This window comes from Salvelinus namaycush, chromosome 3 (assembly GCF_016432855.1).
Source record: "Salvelinus namaycush isolate Seneca chromosome 3, SaNama_1.0, whole genome shotgun sequence".
Taxonomy (NCBI): domain Eukaryota; kingdom Metazoa; phylum Chordata; class Actinopteri; order Salmoniformes; family Salmonidae; genus Salvelinus; species Salvelinus namaycush.
In genome coordinates, this window is record NC_052309.1 from 51,907,944 (window position 1) to 51,934,709 (window position 26,766).

Below are 26,766 nucleotides of genomic sequence, written 5' to 3' on the forward strand. Positions count from 1 at the left end.
CAGTTTCCCCAAAAGCATTTTAAGGCTAATTTCATCGTTACAACCTTCATGAGAGCACCCGGGCTGTATCACATCTGGCCGTGATTGGGCGTCCCATAGGGCAGCGCACAATTCGCCCAGAGTCGTCCGGGTTTGGCCGGGGTAGACTGTCATTCTAAGTAAAAATTGCTCAAAAATCATCATTAACGTTGCGTTGTTCGATTATTTTAAATGTCTCCTCTGTGTGGGCACAATCAGAATGTGGACAAGATCAGGACATGTTAGCTCCAGGTATAAACAGGGCATTTGATACCTACATAGATTACTCTAAATTGTTTGGTAACAAAACCATTAAACATTGACAGATCATAGGACAAGATTTTCAAAAAAAAAGGTTGCCTTTAATCCAGTAAAACATTTACAGAAACAGCAACCTATCAAAATTAAACCGCTTTGAGAAGCATTTAAACTGTACTGCGAGATGGTACATGAAAATGACACCCTCTAACAGTTATTACCAAGACCTGCAATGCCTTGAATCACAGAAACAGCTAAACTGATCATGTACATGTTGTAGGTTTCTGCAACTGCAGCAGATTGAAAACCACAGATGTATTACTATGCCTATCCCTTTGACCTTTCACCTTAGCCAAAGGTCAGATGTTAAGGGACACAGGGAAGTGGCATATCATCATCATCAGGCCCTGTAGGCAGGAGGGGAGAGCCACGACAGCCCAGAACTGCATTTAATAAATACAGGGGATGGATGTTCCGGGTTTACCATGAGTCATTACGACGTTACAGTTTTAAATACTGCACTGGGACAGGTGGGTTCATGCTCTGGCTCTCGAGCGTCCTCTGTGGTCACTTAGTGGAGCGGCGCGTGGGCTCAGAGGCAGTGGGGGGAGGAGGGGGACCCCGGCGGTCCAGGTCCTCGATGTAGAACATGATTAGTTTACTCCTCTCCTCCGGGACACAGTCCAGCACCAGGTAGCGCTTGTCGTTCTGCAGAACCTTCTCCACGTCCTTCAGGTGCTGGTCAGACTCCTGGAGCAACTTCCTCGACCTGAGGACGACGACATGGGTGGAAGCAGTCAGTGGAAAAATAACGTGTTGGGAGACACAAGATTAGAGTGGATCTTGGCGATATCTTGTGGCCACAGTACGACGCAGCCACAATTCAACAGTATAGGAAGGGGTTAAGAGGCAGTGCAGTTGAAACAACAGCGCCTCCTGCTGACCCAATATCAAACCGAGCAATTCTTGGAGACTCCAATCTTAATTAGAAGTATAAAATGCCATTAAAAGTTAAACCAACTTATGATACACTTCAATTGAAACCTTATTCCCTCAGGTGGCAGTGTAAAGATGTCAAGCCAGCTCATGTGTTCAATCACCCACCTGTACGTGATGAACTTGGTCTCTTTCAGAAGCGTTCGGAAGTCAGCTTTGGCTGTGATGTACTTGTCTTTGATGTAGTCTTCAAACTCCCTCTGTTTCTTCTGAGAAACAAAGCACACAAAAATCCCCTCAGCGTTTTTGCCTGGTGTTTACCCAGTACATGGGAGGCTGACGTAACCAGTAGCACACAGTAAGGTAAAGAGAAAAGCAGAGGTCTTACACGGTCACTACTGGAGAACTTGATACAGCGAGGGTCCTCTTTGATGATCTTCTTCACCTCCTTCCATGTGGTGGTCAGTGTGATCTTTGGGTGAACAACAAATCAATAACAGCACTTACTGTCATGTCCCAGGATTACACACCATATCTGAATGACATGCATGTCCGCCACCTTTATGTCAACAGCACGTTCATGCAGACGGACTGCAGTGAGTTCCCATTTCATGCGGCCATGCCAGTGTGCATATGCCCTGGAATGGAGTGTCACACCAGCCAAAGCGTTGCCCCTCACCATGACGGTCTCGTCCAGTAGCTGTCTGAAGTTCTCCTTCTTCTTCTTGGAGAGCGTCTCCACGTGTTCGTTGAACAGTTTCTCCTTGTCGTCCCTCTCCAGCAGAGAGGCGGACTCCCAGCGGTGGTCCTTACGCAGGTTACGCCGGGTGTCTGACCACGACGCGTCAGACGACCTCACCTGATCACACAACACACACCCCCCCCAGGATTAGGATCTGGCAAGTAGTTCTTTGTCCACATAAATCACTGCACGAGTCTGTGCATTAATGCAGTCAAAATAATAAATGACTTTCGTGTTCAGACTATTCAGTGGTCATATCAAACAGGGCCAATTTTTTTGGTTCACCCAAGTTACCCTAGCAATTGTAGTCCTCTTTTTCTTATTCAGTGAACTAACTTCAGGTGTGTGCGCGTGCGTGAGACAGGGAGAGCTCACCATATCAGACATGAGGGCTCTGAAGTGCTGAATGGCCTCCTCCCTCTTGTGCTGCTCCCGTTCCCTGTCGATCTCCTTGGTCTGCTCAGAGCGGGCCTTCTGCACCTCGCGCTCCCTCTCCCTCAGACTGGCCTCTATCCTGGCGGCGCGCTCCATCTCCTTCTCCTTATCAGAGTCCATGTGCTGGCAGCAGAGAGAGAAACCGTCACACACACACTGGCAGCATCATAATATACACACACACACACACACACACAGAGGCCTGCAATCATCACAGGCAGCATGACAGATGACACCCGTCAAGTGGCCAAACAGCGCCTAACCGCACGCCACTGAATAGTGGTTTGTGCCTATGGGCTGGGTTAGATGCCAGAAGAGCTGGAGTCAGTGTATGAATGAGGGCTGCGAGGTGCCATGGCTATTCCTCCCACCTTGGCCTGCTTGTCCACATACTGCTTGTAGAGTTCCTCTCTGGTGTTGGAGCTCTCCACAGCCTTGTAGCGGGGGTCTCCCTCCAGCTTGTCCTTCACCTTGCTCCAGCGCTGCCCTCCATCCAAGTGGTGGTCCCCAAGAAGTTCAAAGAAGTCCTGCTTCACCTGGGACAGACACGAGGGCAGACCAGGCTTATAAGAGGAACACACACACTTGGTCAGGTAGACATTTACCAACAACTTAAGTGTTGTCAATTAACAATTTAGGTATTTCTTCCAGGTTTCCCTAAGCACAGAATCCAGGCAGCAAGGTACTTGTCCCAACATATCATTTCCTCAGGCGTCTGTATTCAGTGGGCCATGGGGGTTTTCCAGTGCTCACCTTCTCTCCTCTGTTTCTGGAGTCCTCCTTCTCTTTCTTCTTGAGAGAGGTCATGAACTCAATGAAGATGGCCTCCCGGTCCTTCATCTTATCGATGGCCTTGAACCGTTGGTCCTTGGCGTGCTTGGAGGCAAACTCACTGAACGTTGTCCTGAAACAAACAAAGACTCTTAGTTGGCCAAGAAAACAATGACAACGCAAAATGTACACTTGACACTAAATTCCTAAATGAGTGCAACTGCCTGGTATACCAAGACAATGTTTGAACTGATGGGTGTTTGAAGTGAGGTCTGACCTGGCGGTGAGCTTAGCATCCTCCATCATCTTCCTGAACTCGTCCTTAGACTGCATCAGTTTATTCTTCTTCTCCTTCCTCTCCTCCTCAGCCCGGGTCTTCACATACTGGTCAAACACCTGTCCAAGACCAGCAGACACATGGAACAATAGTTAGCGAAAATAAAGACATTTGTGGCAGGTAACCCTTAAGGATATTCATTACCTGATATATCAGGGCTCTGACCTTCCCCCGAAAGTGAAACATAGCTCATTTTACCATAGCACAGAATATGGCAAAAGAAAACATGTTTTTATACTTTTAGAAACAAATTGATTCATGTATAGATTAATTGATTCATTCATTCTATAAGTATTCAATACCTGCTTTCTCTCTTTGGGGTTGAGCAGCAGATAGCGCGGGTCAAAAACAATCTTGTGCAGCTCTTTCTCCCAGGTAGAGAATGCCGAGACCTGCGGGCACGGGGTTAAAAGAGGGCATGAGACCCGGCCAATCAAGGTGGGCTTCAACAACATCCACATAACAAGTTCACTCATCAGTCAACTTAGTTGCTTTCAAGGGGAAAAAATGATCCTTTGGTCGTCCCCCATTCAAATCTAAAAAGGGTCGGTATGAGTCATGTTTTACTCCTCAAACTACTGACACACAAAGGAGCAATATAATAAGAGCAGAGTAAGGCAATAAAAAAGGTCTGCATCACGTCTGGTGGTGCCCATGGAAAAGGCTCCAGAGACCAGGCAGACCAGGCCAAATAAATCCCCTGCCAGGGTAGTTCAATACAGTTTACAATACAATTTTTGATTTTTATTTTATTTTATTGCTGCTTTGGATGCGTCAGTTACAATAAGCTTCTGTTGGGGCAGAACAGAAGTTGAACACCTTGGTTTAGTCAAATAGGACAGAAAAGTTGACACTCAGTTCATGTAATACATAAACAGAAGGTGAAGACAAGCGGAACCCAGATTAGAGATGAGACTAAAATAACGAAAAACAGGCTATTATCTACTCTGCGCGCCAGTTTGTAAACAAGGAACATTACGACTGTCATAGGCAGTGTAGGCCTGTAGACATATGGACGGTGTTGGACAAACCCAAGAACTGAATTCTAGGAACAAAAGCTATAGTTAGAAACTCCTATACAGCATGAGTCATTTTCGAAAAAATAAAAATATGAAACTGTCACCGTTATGTACAAGAAATAGATATTTATGAAAGAATGTCTTCCCTGCATAAAATAGTGAAATGTTAAATCCTTAGCCTATCATTACAATTCAAAAAATCAGACCATTTACAGTTGTATAACATTTTTTAACCTAACATTTTGTATTTCTTTTTTTTTGTATTACCAAAGCAAAACATAGGCAGAAAAGTATTCGTCATTCAACTGAGCATAAGAGAGAAGACATGGATAGAGGCAGGAGGGAGAGAAACAGGAATAAAACAGTGCACCAAAGACAAGGAAAAGGAGAATTAACTGAAGAGTGTACCTTGGTGGGCTTCCATTCAGATTAATGTGTCTAACATTACAGAGCTGGTTACAGTATTGCGTTGGATTGAAGTGTTTTACCCCTCTCTTCAGCAGCATGTCCCTGAACTGCGTCATGCGGTTCTCCAGGGGCACGATGGCCCGCTCTCGGGCCGCCTTCAGCTCCGCCTCCATGGCTGCCTCTTTCTCAGAGTCCGCCTCTTTCATCACTTCCTCCTTCCTGCAAGCAGAGGGAACACGTCAGGGACCAGGCACACAGGGGCAGGGGAGAGCTAGAAGCACTTTGACATCTGCTGATGTAAAAAAAAAAAAAGGGCTTTATAAATACATTTGATGATAGATGGGGAGTTTACGAGGCTGGACTGGGGTGCAACTTAAGTTCTTTAAATAGGGAAATGACATGTTCTGCTCCGTTAGCTCTATCCAGGTGGTATGACTTGAAGAAATAGTGGAGGTGCACTATACTTGACTGTTCAATCATTGGCCATGTCTAACAAAAGAGTGAACTCCAAATTATCTACGGTAGGCTTTGCGTAGGTCTTATAGGTTGGGAGGGGGAGGATTTGTCAAATACATGACCACTGATATTCATTGTCATGAACTTGGAGTCCATGTTCCACAATCACATAAAGCTAGGGCAGGACAGGGCAGTGAGGTGAATGGTCTTAATTTGCTGTTTCATTGGGGTTCCTAAAGCAGTAGTTTTAGAAGCAAGGTGGTTACCTTGGAGGCCCATGTTGGCATCATGTGTTCTACAGGCCTTTTCCCTGAACAATAGTCTTGTGTGCAACTGGACCAGTGTTTGGGGTAGCAGGGAGAGGCAGGCTTGGAGGGCACTGATGGGAAACAGTGACTGATTGGGTAACCTGGACAGTGACCATCGATTCACCACTTTAACAGACCCAGTGAAGACATAAATCAGGCTTTACTAAGTCAGTGCAAGCTGGGTCAAAGACTACTTTCCCACCAAAATAGTCAGTCCCTCCACCCCCACAGGAAAAGATCCAAATCAAGCAATTTAGGGTTTGATGACCAAAAAAAACAAAAAACAACCTTCAACTAACAATTTAGATTTTTAGCCAGAGTACATTATAGGTTTATTTGAATTTGTACATGCTGTTTTATCTGTTTAGACAAGAGGAAGAATGACTGAGTGCCTCCTCATGCTGCTATTGGCCCCTGTGTTGGGCCCTTGGATGGAGAGGTGGACTGTGGACTTACTTCCTCTTCTTGGCCTTCACAGGCTCATCCTCCAGAGCTTCCTCTGCTGCCGCCTCCAGCTCCTCTTTGCTGATTCCTGAGGGAGCGATAATTGATAAGACAGCTGTGTAACATTATAAATGAGGCCATCCTCACGAAAACCTACAGAGGCATAATGAGAGTAGAGCTGTGAAGATTAAGGAATCTTGGGGAATGACTCATTGTCAAGAGAATAGCTAGGGCTATTGTCATAGTCATTTTTTAAAAAAAATTGGCAAAAATTACAGTATAAAATAAATTCAAATACTGAGCTATTTTGAATGCTAAAACATTTTATACTAATACAATTGCTCAGAAAATGATTGTTTAAAAAGTATTACTTTTCTCCTCTCAAAAAGGTAGGGTAAAAAAATTACTGACACCCCTGTTTTCAATACCTCACCTTGCAAGGAAACTGACACAGCCTTTTTCTAAAATGTTTTATGAGTGGGAGAACACATTTGAAAGTATCTTAGACCATTCTTCCATACAGAATCTTTCCACATCCTTGATCTGCGCTTATGGACTGCCCTCTTCAATTCAAACCACAAGTTTTCAATGGGTTTCCAGAGACAGATGAATTTAGATTGTTTAGGACAATTAACCATTTCTTTGTGGATTTCCGTGTGCGCGCACGTTCTGAAAGGCCCCATTGTCTGCAACACCACTAAGCAAGGGGCACCACGAAGACCAAGGAGCTCTCCAAACAGGTCAGGGACAAAGTTGTGGAGAAGTACAGATCAGGGTTGGGTTATAAAAAAAAAGACATTTTGAACATCCCACGGAGCACCCTTATATCCATTATTAAAAATGTCGGCAGGGACTGGGAATCTGGTCAGAATTAAAGGAATGATGGATGGCGCTAAATCCAGGGAGATTGAGGGAAACCTGTTTCAGTCTTCCAGAGATTTGAGACTGGGACGGAGGTCGACCTTCCAGCAGGACAATGACCCTAAGCATACTGCTAAAGCAACACTCGAGTGGTTTAAGGGAAAACATTTAAATGTCTTGGAATGGCCTAGTCAAAGCCCAGACTTCAATCCAATTGAGAATCTGATAGTATGAAAGATTGCTGTACACTAGCAGAACCCATCCAACTTCAAGGAGCTGGAGCAGTTTTGCCTTGAATGGGCAAAATTTCCAGTGGCTAGATGTGTCAAGCGTATAGAGAGATGCCCCAAGAGACTTGCAGCTGTAATTGCTGCAAAAGGTGGCTCTACAAAGTATTGACATTGAGGGGTGAATAGTTATGCAAGCTCAAGTTCATTTTTGTGATTTTTGACTTTTACAAGAAAAAATATTTTGCATCTTCAAAGTGGTAAGCATGTTCTGTAAATCAAATTGATACAAACCCACCCCCCAAAAATCTGTTTCAATTCCAGGTTGTAAGGCAACAAAATAGGAAAAATGCAGGGGGGGGGGGGCGAATACTTCGCAAGCCACTGTAGAAACTTACATTACAACGGAACGACTTGATTAGCGTAGTGTTAGCTAGCTACATAGTTGTCTTTGCTGTCCTTGTATCCAAGATAATTGTGTAGTTTAGAGAAATTTAGAGAAATTGTCGAGGTTACCTAGCCAGTTAGAGGTTACCTAGCCAGCTACACTTTCAAACAAAGTCAACAACGCAGCCACTGCTAGCCAGCCTACTTCACCAGCCAGCAGTACTATACCATTTTAGTCAATAAGATTTTTATTTTTTTTTGCAACGTAAGCTTAACTTTCTGAACATTCGAGACGTGTAGTCCACTTGTCATTCTAATCTCCTTTGCATTAGCGTAGCCTCTTCTGTAGCCTGTCAACTATGTGTCTGTCTATCCCTCTTCTCTCCTCTCTGCACAGACCATACAAACGCTTCACACCGCGTGGCCGCCGCTACTCTAACCTGGTGGTCCCAGCGCGCACGACCCACGTGGAGTTCCAGGTCTCCGGCAGCCTCTGGAACTGCCGATCTGCGGCCAACAAGGCAGAGTTCATCTCAGCCTATGCGTCCCTCCAGTCCCTCGACTTCTTGGCACTGACGGAAACATGGATTACCACTGATAACACTGCTACTCCTACTGCTCTCTCCTCGTCTGCCCACGTGTTCTCGCACACCCCGAGAGCTTCTGGTCAGCGGGGTGGTGGCACTGGGATCCTCATCTCTCCCAAGTGGACATTCTCTCTTTCTCCCCTGACCCATCTGTCTATCGCCTCCTTTGAATTCCATGCTGTCACAGTTACCAGCCCTTTCAAGCTTAACATCCTTATCATTTATCGCCCTCCAGGTTCCCTTGGAGAGTTCATCGATGAGCTTGACGCCCTGATAAGTTCCTTTCCTGAGGATGGCTCACCTCTCACAGTTCTGGGTGACTTTAACCTCCCCACGTCTACCTTTGACTCATTCCTCTCTGCCTCCTTCTTTCCACTCCTCTCCTCTTTTGACCTCACCCTCTCACCTTCCCCCCCTACTCACAAGGCAGGCAATACGCTTGACCTCATCTTTACTAGATGCTGTTCTTCCACTAATCTCACTGCAACTCCCCTCCAAGTCTCCGACCACTACCTTGTATCCTTTTCCCTCTCGCTCTCATCCAACACTTCCCACACTGCCCCTACTCGGATGGTATCGCGCCGTCCCAACCTTCGCTCTCTCTCCCCCGCTACTCTCTCCTCTTCCATCCTATCATCTCTTCCCTCTGCTCAAACCTTCTCCAACCTATCTCCTGATTCTGCCTCCTCAACCCTCCTCTCCTCCCTTTCTGCATCCTTTGACTCTCTATGTCCCCTATCCTCCAGGCCGGCTCGGTCCTCCCCTCCTGCTCCGTGGCTCGACGACTCACTGCGAGCTCACAGAACAGGGCTCCGGGCAGCCGAGCGGAAATGGAGGAAAACTCGCCTCCCTGCGGACCTGGCATCCTTTCACTCCCTCCTCTCTACATTCTCCTCTTCTGTCTCTGCTGCTAAAGCCACTTTCTACCACTCTAAATTCCAAGCATCTGCCTCTAACCCTAGGAAGCTCTTTGCCACCTTCTCCTCCCTCCTGAATCCTCCTCCCCCCTCTCTGCAGATGACTTCGTCAACCATTTTGAAAAAAAGGTCGACGACATCCGATCCTCGTTTGCTAAGTCGAACGACACCGCTGGTTCTGCTCACACTGCCCTACCCTGTGCTTTGACCTCTTTCTCCCCTCTCTCTCCAGATGAAATCTCGCGTCTTGTGACGGCCGGCCGCCCAACAACCTGCCCGCTTGACCCTATCCCCTCCTCTCTTCTCCAGACCATTTCCGGAGACCTTCTCCCTTACCCCACCTCGCTCATCAACTCATCCTTGACCGCTGGCTACGTCCCTTCCGTCTTCAAGAGAGCGAGAGTTGCACCCCTTCTGAAAAAACCTACACTCGATCCCTCCGATGTCAACAACTACAGACCAGTATCCCTTCTTTCTTTTCTCTCCAAAACTCTTGAACGTGCCGTCCTTGGCCAGCTCTCCTGCTATCTCTCTCAGAATGACCTTCTTGATCCAAATCAGTCAGGTTTCAAGACTAGTCATTCAACTGAGACTGCTCTTCTCTGTGTCACGGAGGCGCTCCGCACTGCTAAAGCTAACTCTCTCTCCTCTGCTCTCATCCTTCTAGACCTATCGGCTGCCTTTGATACTGTGAACCATCAGATCCTCCTCTCCACCCTCTCCGAGCTGGGCATCTCCGGCGCGGCCCACGCTTGGATTGCGTCCTACCTGACAGGTCGCTCCTACCAGGTGGCGTGGCGAGAATCTGTCTCCGCACCACGTGCTCTCACCACTGGTGTCCCCCAGGGCTCTGTTCTAGGCCCTCTCCTATTCTCGCTATACACCAAGTCACTTGGCTCTGTCATATCCTCACATGGTCTCTCCTATCATTGCTATGCAGACGACACACAATTAATCTTCTCCTTTCCCCCCTCTGATAACCAGGTGGCGAATCGCATCTCTGCATGTCTGGCAGACATATCAGTGTGGATGACGGATCACCACCTCAAGCTGAACCTCGGCAAGACGGAGCTGCTCTTCCTCCCGGGGAAGGACTGCCCGTTCCATGATCTCGCCATCACGGTTGACAACTCCATTGTGTCCTCCTCCCAGAGTGCTAAGAACCTTGGCGTGATCCTGGACAACACCCTGTCGTTCTCAACTCACATCAAGGCGGTGACCCGTTCCTGTAGGTTCATGCTCTACAACATTCGCAGAGTACGACCCTGCCTCACACAGGAAGCGGCGCAGGTCCTAATCCAGGCACTTGTCATCTCCCGTCTGGATTACTGCAACTCGCTGTTGGCTGGGCTCCCTGCCTGTGCTATTAAACCCCTACAACTCATCCAGAACGCCGCAGCCCGTCTGGTGTTCAACCTTCCCAAGTTCTCTCACGTCACCCCGCTCCTCCGCTCTCTCCACTGGCTTCCAGTTGAAGCTCGCATCCGCTACAAGACCATGGTGCTTGCCTACGGAGCTGTGAGGGGAACGGCACCTCCGTACCTTCAGGCTCTGATCAGGCCCTACACCCAAACAAGGGCACTGCGTTCATCCACCTCTGGCCTGCTCGCCTCCCTACCTCTGAGGAAGTACAGTTCCCGCTCAGCCCAGTCAAAACTGTTCGCTGCTCTGGCACCCCAATGGTGGAACAAACTCCCTCACGACGCCAGGTCAGCGGAGTCAATCACCACCTTCCGGAGACACCTGAAACCCCACCTCTTTAAGGAATACCTAGGATAGGATAAAGTAATCCTTCTAACCCCCCCCCTCCCCCTTAAAAGAGTTAGATGCACTATTGTAAAGTGGTTGTTCCACTGGATATCATAAGGTGAATGCACCAATTTGTAAGTCGCTCTGGATAAGAGCGTCTGCTAAATGACTTAAATGTAAATGTAAATGTAGTACATAGTTACTTCAATTACCTCGTACCCCTGCACATCGACTCGGTACTGGTACTCCCTGCATTTAGCCATGTTATATTTTACTCGTTATTCACTGTGTATTTATTCCCTGTGTCACACAGGCACAAACTCAGCAAAAAAAGAAACGTCCTCACACTGTGAACTGTGTTAATTTTCAGCAAACTTAACATGTGTAAATATTTGCTTGAACTTAAGACTCAGACATAAACTGAAGAGGTTCCACAGACATGTGACTAAAAGAAATTGAATAGTGTCCATGAACAAAGGGGGGGGGGGTCAAAATCAAAAGTAACAGTCAGTCTCTGGTGTGGCCACCAGCTGACTAAGTACTGCAGTGCATCCCCCTCATGGACTGCACCAGATCTTGCTGTGAGATGTTACCCCACTCATCCACCAAGGCACCTGCAAGTTCCCGGACATTTATGGGGGGAATGGCCCTAGCCCTCACCCGCCGATCCAACAGGTCCCAGACGTGCTCAATGGGATTGAGATCCGGGCTCTTCGCTGACCATGGCAGAACACTGACATTCCTGTCTTGCAGGAAATCACACAGAACGAGCAGTATGGCTGGTGGCATTGTCATGCTGGAGGGTCATGTCAGGAGGAGCCTGCAGGAAGGGTACCACATGAGGAAGGAGGATGTCTTCCCTGTAATACAATGCGTTGACAGTGCCTGCAATGACAACAAGCTCAGTCCGATGATGCTATGACACACCACACCAGACCTTGACGGACCATCCACCTCCAGAAATCGATCCCGCTCCAGAGTACAGGCCTCAGTGTAACACTCATTCCTTCGACGATAAACGTGAATCCGACCATCACCCCATGTGAGACAAAACCACGACTCGTCAGTTACGAGCACTTTTTGCCAGTCCTGTCTGGTCCAGCGACGGTGGGTTTGTGCCCATAGGCGACGTTGTTGCCGGTGATGTCTGGTGAGGACCTACCTTACAACAGGCCTACAAGCCCTCAGTCCAGCCTCTCTCAGCCTATTGCGGACTGTTTGGGCACTGGAGGGATTGTGTGTTCCTGGTGTAACTCGGGCAGTTGTTGCCATCCTGTACCTGTTCCGCGGGTGTGATGTTCGGATGTACCGATCCTGTGCAGGTGTTTTTACACGTGGTCTGCCACTGCGAGGACGATCAGCTGTCCATCCTTCCTCCCTGTAGCGCCGTCTTAGGCTTCTCACAGTACGGACATTGCAATTTATTGCCCTGGCCACATCTGCAGTCCTCATGCCTCCTTGCAGCATGCCTAAGGCACGTTCAAGCAGATGAGTAGGGACCCCGGGCATCTTTCTTTGGTGTTTTTCAGAGTCGGTAGAAAGGCCTCTTTAGTGTCCTAAGTTTTCAGAACTGTGACCTATATTGCCTACCATCTGTTAGCTGTTAGTGTCTTAACGACCGTTCCAGAAGTGCATGCTCATTGTTTATGGTTCATTGAACAAGTATGGCAAACAGTGTTTAAACCCATTACAATGAAGATCTGTGAAGTTATTTTGATTTTTTACAAATTATCTTTTAAAGACAGGGTCCTGAAAAGGGGACGTTTATTTTTTTGCTGAGTTTATATACACTACTGTTCAAAAGTTTAGGGTCACTTAGAAAATTCATATATATATATTTTTTAAGAAAATCAACATCAACATTAAAATAACAAAATTGATCAGAAATACAGTGTACACATTGTTAATGGTGTAAATTAATATTGTAGCTGGAAATGGCAGATTTTGTATGGAATACGTACATAGGCCCATTATCAGCAACCATCACTCCTGTGTTCCACCGGCACGTTGGGTTAGTTAATCCAAGTTTATCATTTTAAAAGGCTAATTGATCATTAGAAAACTCTTTTGCAATTATGTTAGCACAGCTGAAAACTGTTGTGCTGTTAAACGCAGCAGCAGCAGCAGCAGCAGCAAAAAAAAAAAAAAAAAGGCCTTCTTTAGACTAGTTGAGTATCTGGAGCAGCAGCATTTGTGGGTTCGATTACAGGCTCAAAATAGCCAGAAACAAAGCCCTTTCTTCTGAAACTAGGTATATTCTTGTTCTGAGAAATGAAGGCAATTCCATGCAAGAAATTGCCAAGAAACGGAGAATCTCGTACATCACTGTGTACTACTCCCTTTACAGAACAGCGCAAACAGGCTCTAACCAGAATAGAAAGAGGAGTGGGAGGCCCCGGTGCACAACTGAGCAAGAGGACAAGCACATTAGAGTCTAGTTTGAGAAACAGACGCCTCACAAGTCCTCAACTGGCAGCTTCATTAAATAGTACCCGCAAAACACCAGTCTCAACGTCAACAGTGAAGAGGCAAAGAAAAAGCCATATGGCAAAAGAACAGACACTGGAAGGAGGAACTCTACCTAGAAGGCCAGCATTCCAGAGTTTCCTCTTCACTGTTGACGTTGAGACTGGTGTTCTGCAGTCTCAATTATTCAGACCCTTTACTTAGTCCTTTGTTGAAGCACCTTTGGCAGCGCTACAAGCTTGGCACACCTGTATTTGGAGAGTTTCTCCCATTCTTCTCTGCAGATCCTCTCAAGCTCTGTCAGGTTGGATGGGGAGAGTTGGTGCACAGCTATTTTCAGGTCTCTCCAGAGATGTTAGATCGGGTTCAAGTTTGGGCTCTGGCTGGGTCACTTAAGGACATCCAGAGACTTGTCCCAAAGCAACTCCTGCGTTGTCTTGGCTGTGTGTTTAGGGTCGTTGTCCTGTTGGAAGGTGAACCTTCACCCCAGTCTGAAGTCCTGTGCGCTCTGGGGCAGGTTTTCATCAAGGATCTCTCTGTACTTTGCTCCACTCATCTTTCCCTCGATCCCGACTAGTCTCCCAGTCCCTGCCGCTGAAAAACAGCCCCACAGCATGATGCTGCCACCACCATGGTTCACCATATGGATGGTGCCAGGTTTCCTCCAGACGTGACGCTGGGCATTCAGAACATAGAGTTCAATCTTGGTTTGATCAGACCAGAGAATCTTGTTTCTCATGGTCAGAATGTTTAGGTGCCTTTTGGAAAACTCCAAGCGGGCTGTCATGTGCCTTTTACTGAGGAGTGGCTTCCGTCTGGCCACCATAAAGGCCTAATTGGTGGAGTGCTGCAGAGATTTCCATCTGGAAGATTCTCCCATCTCCACAAAAGAGCTCTAGAGTTCTGTCAGATTTACCATTGGGTTCTTGGTCACCTCCCAGAACAAGACCCTTCTCCCCCCATTGCCCAGTTTGGCCAGGTGGCCAGCTTTAGGAAGTGTCTTGATGGTTCCAAACTTCTTCCATTTAAGAATAATGGAGACCACTGTGTTCTTGTGGACCTTCAATGTAGCAGACATTTTTTGGTACCCTTCCCCAGATCTATGACTCGACACAATCCTGTCTCGGAGCTCTACTGACAATTCCTTGGACCTCATGGCTTGGTTTTTGCTCTGAGATGCACTGTCAACTGTGGGGACCTTGTATAGACAGGTGTGTGCCTTTCCAAATCATGTCCAATCAATTGAATTTACCACAGGTGGACTCCAATCAAGTTGTAAAAACATCAAGGATGATCAATGGAAACAGGATGCACCGGAGCTCAATTGAGTCTCCTAGAAAAGGGTCTGAAAACGTATGTAAATAAGGCATCTTACTTTGCAATAATGTCAAAACTGTTTTCGATTTGTCTTTATCGGGTATTTTGTGTAGATTGCTGAGGATCTTTTTTTTCTTCCATTTTCGAATAAGGCTGTAACGTAACAAAATGGGGAGAAAGTCAAGGGGTCTGAATATTTTCCGAAGGCACTGTGTGTGTAGATTACATATTACACACACACACACAGTGCCTTCAGAAAGTATTCAAACCCCTTGACTTTTCCCACATTTTGTTACGTTACAGCCTTATTTGAAAACGAGGAAGTGACTCGCTGGGTGGTTTAAGTTTCTCAAAAACAAGTGATATCGCAAAAGCAGTGTCTGGACCCTGATAACTTTATCCAGGACCAGGACATTTGAGGGGGAAGTCTGGTTGCGTCCACTACGAGGCTGAAACTTGGCCACAAGTGGATCTTCACAAAGGAATGGTTAATTGGCCACAAAAATCAACATTTCGCAATGGCTATCAGTCTCCGGACTTCAAACAGATTGAAACCTGAGGTTTGAATTGAAGAGGGCAGTCCATAAGCGCAGACAAAGGATATCAAGGATCTGGAAGGATTCTGTATGGATGAAGGGGCAAAGATCCCTCCCAATGTGTTCTCTAACTCATAAAACATTTTAGAAAAAGCCTCAGTCTCGTTATCATCGCAAGGTGACGTATTGAAAGTTATTGAAAACAGGGGTGTCAATTTTGATCTATATATTATTTTATTTGTTAAACAAAATCTCTTTCTCTGTGCAATTGTATTAGCATAAAATAATTTCATTTTTTGGAACATACAATTTAGCTCAGTATATAAATTATTTATTTTCCACCATTCATTTCTTTTTTTTCTTTTTATTTTTTATCCCCTTTTCTCCCCAATTTTCGTGGTATCCAATCGCTAGTAATTACTATCTTGTCTCATCGCTACAACTCCCGTACGGGCTCGGGAGAGACGAAGGTCGAAAGCCATGCGTCCTCCGAAGCACAACCCAACCGCACTGCTTCTTAACACAGCGCGCCTCCAACCCGGAAGCCAGCCGCACCAATGTGTCGGAGGAAACACCGTGCACCCGCCCCCCTCGGTTAGCGCGCACTGCGCCCGGCCCGCCACAGGAGTCGCTGGAGCGCGATGAGACAAGGATATCCCTACCGGCCAAACCCTCCCTAACCCGGACGACGCTAAGCCAATTGTGCGTCGCCCCACGGACCTCCCGGTCGCGGCCGGCTGCGACAGAGCCTGGGCGCGAACCCAGAGACTCTGGTGGCGCAGCTAGCACTGCGATGCAGTGTCCACCATTCATTTCTGCTCATCTTTATCAAGGGTGTCAATTTCAGACCCCTCTTTAACTAATGAACACAACTTTGGTGAAACCCCGTCTCAAAAACGAATGTTCTTGAACGCTTGGAACTTTTGGAAATTAAACTTCTCCTCCTAACCGTGCCGTTCAGCTCATAAAATAGATTACATAAAGGTGGCAAAATTTGTTAAAAAAAAGTTTTAAAAAAGCTATTGGGTAAACTTTATATACACTTGAATATAAATTTGAATCCCACCTTCTCCTAAAATAAAACAATTTTTTTGGTGTGTGTGTTCGTACCCAGCTTCTTGGTGGCGTCCTCCAGGCCTCTTTTGTGAGGCGGTTCCTGGATATTCTTGTCAACGTCGGCCCGCCCCACCAGCTCATCTGGCCGGTCCCACATGGAGAGACGCGTGGTGGGATTGTAGTAGAAAACACGCTCGTCACCGGTCCACACAATACACCTACACATGTTCAACAGGGCACATGGGCAGGAGAGTGATGAAAGTTCAGCCTCATACAACAGCACATGGCTCCATCACCATCAGTGGGTACATACCAGGGAGTGCCAGGGATAGGGTTAGTGGCCACTGGCTTGGCTTTCTGTGCTGTTTTCTCCTCTTCAGTCATCTCTTCCTCCTTAACCTCCTCAATGAAAAGGAATACAACCGTTAAAAGAGTATTCTTCAAATGATCCACCCTATTAAATTATAACATTTAATGCTGTGGATGTAAAATGGGCTGTTGATTGTTTGATGCCAACTTTCTGACTAGTAGACCGCGCCAGCTCTCCTCTTACCTCTTTCATCTCATTAGGGGGTTCTATTTTGGGCTCCTCGGCCTCCATCTCCATGGCCTCCTCCTCGAGGGCCTGCTGCCTCTCCTTGGCCTTCTCTGCCTCTCTCTCTACAGGAGGAGAAACTCACACACATTAGTCATGCAACAGTTAAATATCAAATTTTATTGGTCCTATACACGTGATTAGCAGATGTTATTGCGGGTGTAGCGAAATGCTTGTGCGAAGTTTCCCAAGAGCAAGTCGCGATGCTGCCATCTCCGTCGGCGCCATCATCAATATTTCACTAACCAGTCCAGGAAGACTGCTAGCTGGTTGTAGAGACCCAAGCTTTAAATAGACCAACCTTTCTCCCGTAGTTCTTGGGGCTTGTCCCAGGTGGACTCTAGTGTGCGGTTGTTGTAGTAGTAGGTTTTCCCATCGGCCGTTTTGTACTCGGACCACTCTGGGAGTTGGAGGCCTGCCAAGGCGGGCGCCGCCAGGGCCAACTGGGGGTGGTGCATCATGGGAACAAGGGGAGGGGCCATGCCGGGCAGCATACCTGTAGAAGGTGAAATACATACAGACTACTTCTTAAGACATTCAGCTCTGATAAACTCCTAACCCCAATCTACTGCACATCTAATCAACACCAAACATACAGCATGGGATGGGTAGTAGAAAAGACAAAGAAGACATCTTTGCTTGTGCCTCTTAATCTTAAAATATATTGAGGATGTACACTACCAGTCAAAAGTTTTAGAACATCTTCTCATTCAAGGGTTTCACTTAATTTTTTACATTGTAAAATAATAGTGAAGACATCAAAACTATGAAATAACACATAGAATCATGTAGTAAGCAAACAAATATATATATATATTATATATATTTGAGATTCTTCAAATAGCCACCCTTTGCCTTGACTGCTTTGCACACAGTTGGCAGGCTCTCAACCAGCTTCATGAGGTACTCACATGGAATGTATTTCAATTAACAGGTGTGCCTTGTTAAAAGCTAAGGGAAAAAAATCCACAAATTAATGCATTTGAGCCAATCAGTTGTGTTGTGAAAGGGTAGGGGGGTATACAGAAGATAGCCCTATTTGGTAAAGATCAAGTCCAAATTACGGCAATAACAGCTCAAATAAGCAAAGAGAAATGACAGTACATTACTTTAAGACATGAAGGTCAGTCAATCCGGATAATATCAAGTGCAGTCGCAAAAACCATCAAGTGCTATGATGAAACTGGCTCTCATGAGGACCGCCACAGGAATGGAAGACCCAGAAGACTCTGCTGCAGAGGAAAAGTTCAATAAAGTTGCCAGCCTCAGAAATTGCAGCCCAAATAAAGGTTTCAGAGTTCAAGTAAGGCACATGAACTGTTCAGAGGAGACTGTACGGAATCAGGCCTGCATGGTCAAATTGCTGCAAAGAAACCACTAAAGGACACCAATAAGAAGAAGAGACTTGTTTGGGCCAAGAAACACAAGCAATGGACATTAGACCGGTAGAAATCTGTCCTTTGGTCTGGAGTCCAAATTGGAGATTTTTGGTTCCAACCTCTGTGAGACGCGGTGTGGGTGAACAGATGACCTTCGCATGTGTGGTTCTTACCGTAAAGCATGGAGTCGGTGGTGTTATTGTGTGGGGTGCTTTGCTAGTGACACTGTGATTCATTTATTTAGCAGCCAACAAGTGCTCAGCATAAGTGGAAACTACTTCAAGACTGTTGGAAAAGTATTCCAGGTGAAGCTAGTTGAGAGAAAGCCAAGAGTGTGCAAAGCGGTCATCAAGGCAAAGGGTGGCTATTTGAAGAATCTCAATAAAAAAATATAAAAAAATATTTGATTTGTTTAACATTTTTTTGGTTACTACATGATTCCATATGTGATATTTCATAGTTGATGTTTTTCACCATTATTCTACAACGTAGAAAATATAAAAAATAAAGAAAAACCATTGAATAAGTAGGTGTTCTAAAACATTTGACCGGTTGTGTATATAATATAAGAATTCACCTGAAATATAGAAAGGTCTTAGGTGTAAATGTTTGACCTAATTCTCCACACTGGAAATAAATTGGCCTTCCCTGGTTAGTCACACAGTAACATCTAAACTGAGCCACTGAGATGTTAACAAAAACACACAAAGGCATGCCACAAGAAGTATATGATTATCAAATGACCATACAATATTAATGTGAATATCCTCTACTGAATGGAAAATAAGGGTGCTGCCTGTCGAAACAAGGTCCAATACTCCTTTGTCACTGTCTACAAAATAAATGACCACTCCGCTCTTAAAAATGTTTAGCCTAGCTAAAACCAACAGTATAACAGTGACATTACTGATGCAAGTCTACAATGCGTTTACGTCCAACAAGACTTCACACTGACACCAAATATAAATTGGTTGTTTATCATAATTACAAGGGCAGAGATGTCTCTGTTCGTAATCTCCTCGGGGGGTGGGGGGGGGGCATCAGAACTGTATAGTTTAAACAAGAAAGAATGTCCTAAAATGTCTAACTCACTAATGTTGAGGAAATATAAAGGAAAAAGACAGCAATACTTCACATGGTTCAGCGGTGCCTAAGTGGCAAAACATAATAAGCATAATTCTCACAACACACCACTAACATGCCATCTAACAAAATACTGACTGGAGACGTTTGAAAGAATTACCGTTATTGTTGGGGGAGACTGTCTTTATATAGGGAGCACCTACTATCTGCATCATTGCTACACCTGCAAGAACGGACAAGCAAGCATGTTGTTGGGATACAGGAGAAGAGGTGGCAGCTGCCAGGGCAAGGCAGACAGCTACTGACACAATACATATACAAAACTAGGCCCACAACTATAATATTACTTTGATAAAACCACGTTAGTATTCTTTTCCTGGCAACAACGATATGGATGAATAATTTGGTCATATAAAAGGGAGAGAGTACCGAACAATTTTTTTTTGTTAAAAATGTATTTAAATTAATTTAAGAAAAGTAGAGGAAGTCATCTAAAATTAACACCCCCTTTCCTTATAAGGCAGTATGTCAAATGCCTTCGAATTTGCTTTCTTTAGACGCCTTTGGCAATGCTGACATTTACAGGACTGAAAGCGACTTGTTTCTGCAATAATTAGTGCAAGAAAAAAACTGAACGAAAAAAAGCGACCTGCAACAATTTAAAAGATTTTACTGAATTACAGTTCATATAAGGAAATCAGTCAATTGAAATAAATTCACTTTGCCCTAATCTTTGGATTTCACATGACTGAATACAGATATGCATCGGTTGGTCATAGATACCTTAAAAAAAAAAAAAATGAAAAATGAAAAAAGGATCACAAAACCAGTCAGTATCTGGTGTGACCACCATATGTCTCATGTAGCTCGACACATCTCCATCACATAGACTTCATCAGGCTGTTGACTGTGGAATGCTTGTCCTACTCTTCAATGGCTGCGCAAAGATGCTGGATATTGGAGAGAACCGGAACACGCTGACATACACGTCAAACCAGAGCATCCCAAACATGTTAAATTGGTGAAATATCTTGTGAGTATGCAGGCCAAGGAAAAACTGGGACAGTATCAGCTTTCAGGAATTGTGTACAGATCCTTGCGACATGGGGCTGTGCGTTATCATGTTGAAACATGAGGTGATGGCTGCGTATGAATGGCACGACAATGGGCCTCAGGATCTTGTCCCGGTATCTCCATGCATTCAAATTGCCATTGATAAAATGCAATTGTGTTTGTTGTCCGTAGCTTATGCCTGCCCATACCATAACCCCACCGCCACCATGGGGCACTCCAATCACAACGTTGACATAAGCAAACCGCTCGCCCACACGACACCATACACATACGTGGTCTGCGGTTGTGAGGCACTACCAAATTCTCTAAAACATTGGAGATGGCTTATGGTAGAGAAATTAACATTCAATTATCTGGCTACAGCGCCGGTGGACATTCCTGCAGTCAGCATGACAGTTGCTCGCTCCCACAACTTGAGATATCTATGGTATTGTGTTATGTGACAAAACTGCACATTTTAGTGGCCTTTAATTGTACCCAGCACACATGGCACCTGTGTAATGATCATGCTGTTTAAAATCAGCTTCATTTCTGGGATCTTTTATTTCAGCTCATGAAACATGGGACCAACACTACGTGTTGCGTTCGTATTTTTATTCAGTGTAAAATGCTAAGAGTTGAATGTGAAATATTGTGTAATAAAACTATTTTCATTGGCACTTTGAAGTCAACCCAGGTTGGGCTGGCTTTGTTGGGCTAGCTGAAATTGCATTTCCACTGCCTCCAGAAATTAGAAATGTCATGTTGTTAGGTAGCCAATGTGACTGCAACTGGCTTTGCCAATATTGCTAACTAGCAAGATGTTGAAAATGTTATTCACCCTCACCATGCCGTAACTAACGTTACCACATATTCCTGTCAGTACCAGACTGACGTCAGTTAGCTAGATAAACGGTTAGCGTCGTTGCTAGCATAACAGGCGTCCTAGCTTAAATCCTACATTGCTTATCATGGCATTGACTATTTGCTTGCTAGCTAACTAACCAAGCAAACCAGACGACATGTTTGATATGATGTAGCTTGCTAGCTTTCAAAACGACCCGACCAGCAAAATGTGCTGCTAGCGCACGTTAGCTAGCCTCGTTTCAACTGATTTACTGGCTAACGTTAGGTAGCTAGCATTTGAGGGCTGACTGTTCAAAAGTTTGTGTAGTGCAAAAATGAATGAAGGATCCAGCTATGGTGGAAATTCATGTAATGTCAGACAAGCAGTAGTCAATGTGCTAGCTAAGAGCAATGAGCCCAGACAAGCTAGCTAAATGTATCAGCAGCCAGCAGTGATCAGCTTGGTGGTTGCATATTAACAGAATTACCAGCCAGAATTCTAATCGAGCTGGCACCAGTTGTGAAACTGGGCTGCACTGGCCTGGATTTCCCTCGACCCAGCTTGAATTTGAGAATTCCATTCGAACCAGCTCGAATTTGGCCCTAATTTTAAGTGCCAGTGGAAAAGTTTTAAGAATCATAAAAAACTAAGTAGAAACAACTTGAATTGATTTGCCCAATTATTTACTCCAGCCTTGACCAGGACCATCCTACAATAATTGTTTAACCTATTGCTTATACAGAAGATGAAAATAAGAGACCTAACATTATGACAAACAAATTAAGAGATGACACATGACAGAGTACGGAAAAGGGTGGAGAGGCAGTACTGTTAAAAAGGGGTAGAGAGGAGAGCGTTTGGGATGAGGGAGCTTATGTCTTACCGGGCAGTGGGATGTGCATGCCTGGTAGAGGCACTCTGAAGGGATGCATGACCCCTGGGGGGAAGCCTGGGATAGTGGCCGTGTGAGGCTGGGACATGGCGTGGTGGGGCAGGCCAGTCGGGAGACTCTGGGGCAGCAGGGACATGGTCTGGACTGGTGTCACTGAGGCTGGCACGGTGGCTACACTGATGGTCACCGCAACACTGGAGGGGACGGAGGCCACAGGCTGCAGATCTGTAGCAGCAGAAGCTGGACAAAGACCAGCAGACAGTTGCAACACACAGTCTGGTCATATAATACAACCAACCATAAACAAGCAGAAAACAACCCATTACCAACTTTGTGAACTTCACCAAATAAGGATTTCTCACCATACAAAAGGTCAGACATGCCAAAAACTTTGATGGGACCCAGATGTCCCTCTCCCATTTACAGTGGCGTGCGAAAGTATTCACCCCCTTGGCATTTTTCTATTTTGTTGCCTTACAACCTGGAATTTAAATTGATTTTTTGGGGGGTTTGTATCATTAGATTTTTCACAACATGCCTACAACTTTGAAGATGCAAAATGTGTGTGTGTGTGTGTGTGTGTGTGTGTGTGTGTGTGTGTGTGTGTGTGTGAAACAAACATCACAAAAAAAATGAACTTGAGCGTGCATAACTATTCACCCCCCAAAGTCAATACTTTGTAGAGCCACCTTTTGCAGCAATTACAGCTGCAAGTCTCTTGGGGTATGTCTCTATAAGCTTGGCACATCTAGCCACTGGGATTTTTGCCCAAAAAAGGATGGGTTCCGCTGGTGTACAGCAATCTTTAAGTCATACAACAGATTCTCAATTGGATTGAGGTCTGGGCTTTGACTAGGCCATTCCAAGACATTTAAATATTTCCCCTTAAACCACTCGAGTGTTGCTTTAGCAGTATGCTTAGGGTCATTGTTCTGCTGGAAGGTGAACCTCTGACCCAGTCTCAAATCTCTGGAGGACTGAAACAGGTTCCCCTCAAGAATATCCTTGTATTTAGCGCCAACTATCATTCCTTCAATTCTGACCAGTTTCCCAGTCCCTGCCGATGAAAAATATCCCCACAGCATGATGCTGCCACCACCATGCTTCACTGTGGGAATTGTATTCTCGGGGTGATGAGGTGTTGGGTTTGCGCCAGACATAGCGTTTTCCTTGATGGCCAAAAAGCTCAATTTTAGTCTCATCTGACCAGAGTACCTTCTTCCATATGTTTGGGGAGTCTCCCACATGCCTTTTGGCAAACACCAAAGTGTTCGCTTATTTTTTTCTTTCAGCAATGGCTTTTTTCTGACCACTCTTCTGTAAAGCCCAGCTCTGGAGTGTACAGCTTAAAGTGGTCCTATGTACAGATTCTGCAAAGCTCCACAGCGGAGATTGGAGTTCCTTCAGGGTTATCTTTGGTCTCTTTGTTGCCTCTCTGATTAATTCCCTCCTTGCCTGGTCTGTGAGTTTTGGTGGGCAGCCCTCTCTTGGCAGGTTTGTTGTGGTGCCATATTCTTTCCATTTTTAATAATGGATTTAAATGGTGCTCCGTAGGATGTTCAAAGTTTATGATATGTTTTTTATAACCCAACCATGATCTGTACTTCTCCACAACTTTGTCCCTGACCCGTTTGGAGAGCTCCTTGGTCTTTGTGGTGCTGCAGACTCTGGGGCCTTTCAGAACATGTGTATATATACTGAAATCATGTGACACTTAGATTGCACATAGGTGGACTTTATTTAATTAATTACACAACTTCTGAAGGTAATTGGTTGCACCAGTTCTATTTAGGGGCTTCATAGCAAAGGGGGTAAATACATATGCATGCACCACTTTTCTGTTATTTTTTTTTTGAAACAAGTAATTTTTTTCATTTCACTTCACCAGTTTGGACTATTTTGTGTATGTCCATTACATGACATCCAAATGAAAATCTATTTAAATTAAAGGTTGTAATGCAAAAGAAGTATGAAAAACACCAAGGTGGATGAATACTTTTGCAAGGCACTGTCTGTACTCACTAGCAATGGTCTGGGACACAGAGGTGGTGGTGGTGTTGGAGTCTGGGCTGGTGGTCATGGTGCTGGATGGGGAGGGGGCCTGTGTGGACACTGGGGAGGGTATAGCAGCTGCAGTGCTGACTGATGTGATGCTACTGGAGGAGGCTCCCATCCCCGCCGGGGTCACCATAACAGGGTTGAGCTCTGACTGCTGGATCACCTTCACCCCCTCAGGTTTGCTCCAGGCTGACTCTCGAGTCCTGGCATTGTAGTAGTACGCCTAGGGGGAGATAGACGGGTTGGTTTACAACGTCACGAAAACAATGTGCACGCTTCAGTGGGGCAGAAGTCGTTTTGATTCTGGGATGGCCAGACCGCTAGTAACAATGGAGGTGTTTGAAGGTGTTTTGACTGATGTCACATCTACACGAATATGGCTAAAATTCACAAGCTAATCAACAACTGTCACAATATATTTGAGAGAAATTAAAATGTATTTGTTTTCAATAAACATTGAAGAAATATAGTTTACATGTCAACAATCTAAGCCAACCCTGTCTGTTTTACCCCATAGTTGTGCATGCGTCAGTTGTGTTGCTAAACAACCAACCAATCTATAATTTATGAGGGAAACACAGGAAAATATTAATTCCGGTAGGTTGAAATATTACATAACTATGTAACAGCCCAATGTAAAAGGCCATTCTTTACTTTTCCCTCCGGTGTCTTGTTCTCCACCCAGATCTCCTCAGCAAGGGGCAGAGTAGGGGCTCCTGCTCCTGGAACTGGGGGCATTCCAGGGGGGAATAGCATTCCTGGGGGTGGGGGCATGCTGCCCATCGGAGGGGGCATGAAAGGAGGTCTCTGAAAAACAAAAACATTCAAATTACAAGCCTTTAATACTAACTATGCAGTCTGATGTTCTGGCTCTCAATGCATTCCAAGCTCTGACAGACCAAAAGTGCAGCAGTCATACTTTAGAATAGATGGTCTAAATTTAAAAAATATTCTTGCATCACTGGCAGGTGTACCTGTAGGTGAGGGGGTCCGAGAGGCGGGGGCATGCCTCCTGGTGGGGGGATGGGTGGCATGCTGGGGTCAAACGGTGGACGCCCGAATGGTGGCCCCCTTGGTGGAGGCCCTCTCATCATACCGAAAGGGGGAGGTGGGGGTCTGAGAAGTGGGGGTGGACCACGCATCACTGGGGTTGGAGGAGGAGCAGGGCCGCGGAAACGCAACGTCTGCTGCGTCATCCTAGAAACAAACCAAATGGACCTGGCTCATGAACCAAATCAAAATCAACAACATTTTACTCGCTAGCTTTCCTACCCATGTTCAGGTTATTGTTTGCAGCAACAGACTAGCGTCTCAAAATATTAGCTAGCCTATTACGTACATTGCGCGGTCAAGCTAGCTATTCATCGCTTGATGGCGTCAAACGACGCAGTGACTGTCGCTAAATTTGACAGTTTCACTTGTTAAACTGGTAATCCGCAGGCCAATGAACAGTAACTAGTGAATGTGTATGCTGACTAGTTAGCTAATATAGCTACTCTAGGCTAACTAACGTTGGCTAATGTTATGCCATTCAAATCGACGCGCAGTCTGCACGCCCAGCTAACGCTAACGGACCATTTCAGAAACAATCGTCCGTGTCTAACTAGTTATTAAGTAGTTTATGTTGAAACTGCTTTGCTTAACTCGACGAATAGTATCATATTTTATCAAAATATACGATGAGTCAGGTTGTCTAGCTAGTTAACGTTACGAGGCTAATGTTAGCAACTAACTAGCGTGGCCACATTGAACAGTCAGCGGCAGCAACGAATGCACTCGCGAGCGCATGTAACACATCGTTGGGAGTTCAGTTTCACAATAATGTCAAGTTAACAACCGCAGAAAACATTATTTATCACAAATATCGATCACTTGGGTTTATTCGCTATCGCCTCACCTGTTGTCGTTAAACCCAATACTTTCACCGTCTCCGTGGTCCGCCATTACAGGGAAATCAAACGATTCTTCCTGGAAACACCTCTTGACACAAACTTGTACACAGCATTGGCCAAATGGCCTGTCAATCATAGTAGGGGGGGGGGGTCAGTCGTTAATAACATCTGATTGGATGCCAAAATAGTCAACATCGTCTGGGCAGAGGGCTCTGCGTCTAGCCACTGTGATGTGTTTTGTTCAGTTAGGACTTTCCAAACTATTGATACGTAACAATTTCATAACATATGGCAAAACAGGCAACTGTACCATAACCTAATTTACATTTGAGAAAAGACGTTGCATGAAATATGTATAAACAGTATATGTATTCATGTAATATATTATCAATATTGTGGGTAAAGTATTTCCTATAGTTGTGAAAAAAGTATAACTCATGATTAAATGACCACTCTGCAATGTATTATTGGTGCACTGTAATTTATTGGATTTCTATACAAAAATCAGCTGGAGTCTGCATAAAATCAGTAAAGCACCTTTTTCTCCTTACAAACCAGGTATTTGTAGAACAAAAAGGCATAAATAGAACCCATATCAAACACTTTAAAATACTTGACATTTCATTTTTTTGCAGAGCAGTGGTCGATCGCATAAAACAGTATTAATCGTTAAAAATACATTTCAGAATAACAGTAACAATTCATTTATTTTTGTATGTACAACACAAAGTA

The 26,766-nt window shown here is 45.2% G+C and overlaps 1 protein-coding gene across 3 annotated transcripts; it reads right to left on the reverse strand.

The window, feature by feature from the left end:
* Positions 1 to 358: 358 nt before the first annotated feature.
* LOC120032380 (transcription elongation regulator 1-like) lies at positions 359 to 26,090 on the reverse strand. Of its 3 annotated transcripts, none has more exons than XM_038978463.1 (20): positions 26,040 to 26,090; positions 25,117 to 25,339; positions 24,797 to 24,949; positions 24,107 to 24,365; positions 22,076 to 22,324; positions 17,132 to 17,326; positions 16,789 to 16,895; positions 16,549 to 16,637; positions 16,290 to 16,453; positions 6,145 to 6,220; positions 5,005 to 5,143; positions 3,800 to 3,889; positions 3,438 to 3,556; positions 3,143 to 3,293; positions 2,761 to 2,925; positions 2,330 to 2,512; positions 1,892 to 2,071; positions 1,601 to 1,684; positions 1,381 to 1,481; positions 359 to 1,045 (listed from the first exon to the last, which is right to left on the reverse strand). In XM_038978463.1, exons 1-20 carry the CDS (start codon positions 26,084 to 26,086, stop codon positions 844 to 846), a joined length of 2,976 nt encoding a protein of 991 aa, XP_038834391.1. In that variant the 5' UTR covers positions 26,087 to 26,090; the 3' UTR covers positions 359 to 843. The 3 variants fall into 3 exon arrangements, with proteins under 3 accessions (XP_038834391.1, XP_038834383.1, XP_038834374.1); XM_038978455.1 differs by having other exon boundaries at positions 16,549 to 16,634; positions 22,076 to 22,360; XM_038978446.1 differs by having other exon boundaries at positions 22,076 to 22,360.
* Positions 26,091 to 26,766: the final 676 nt, after the last annotated feature.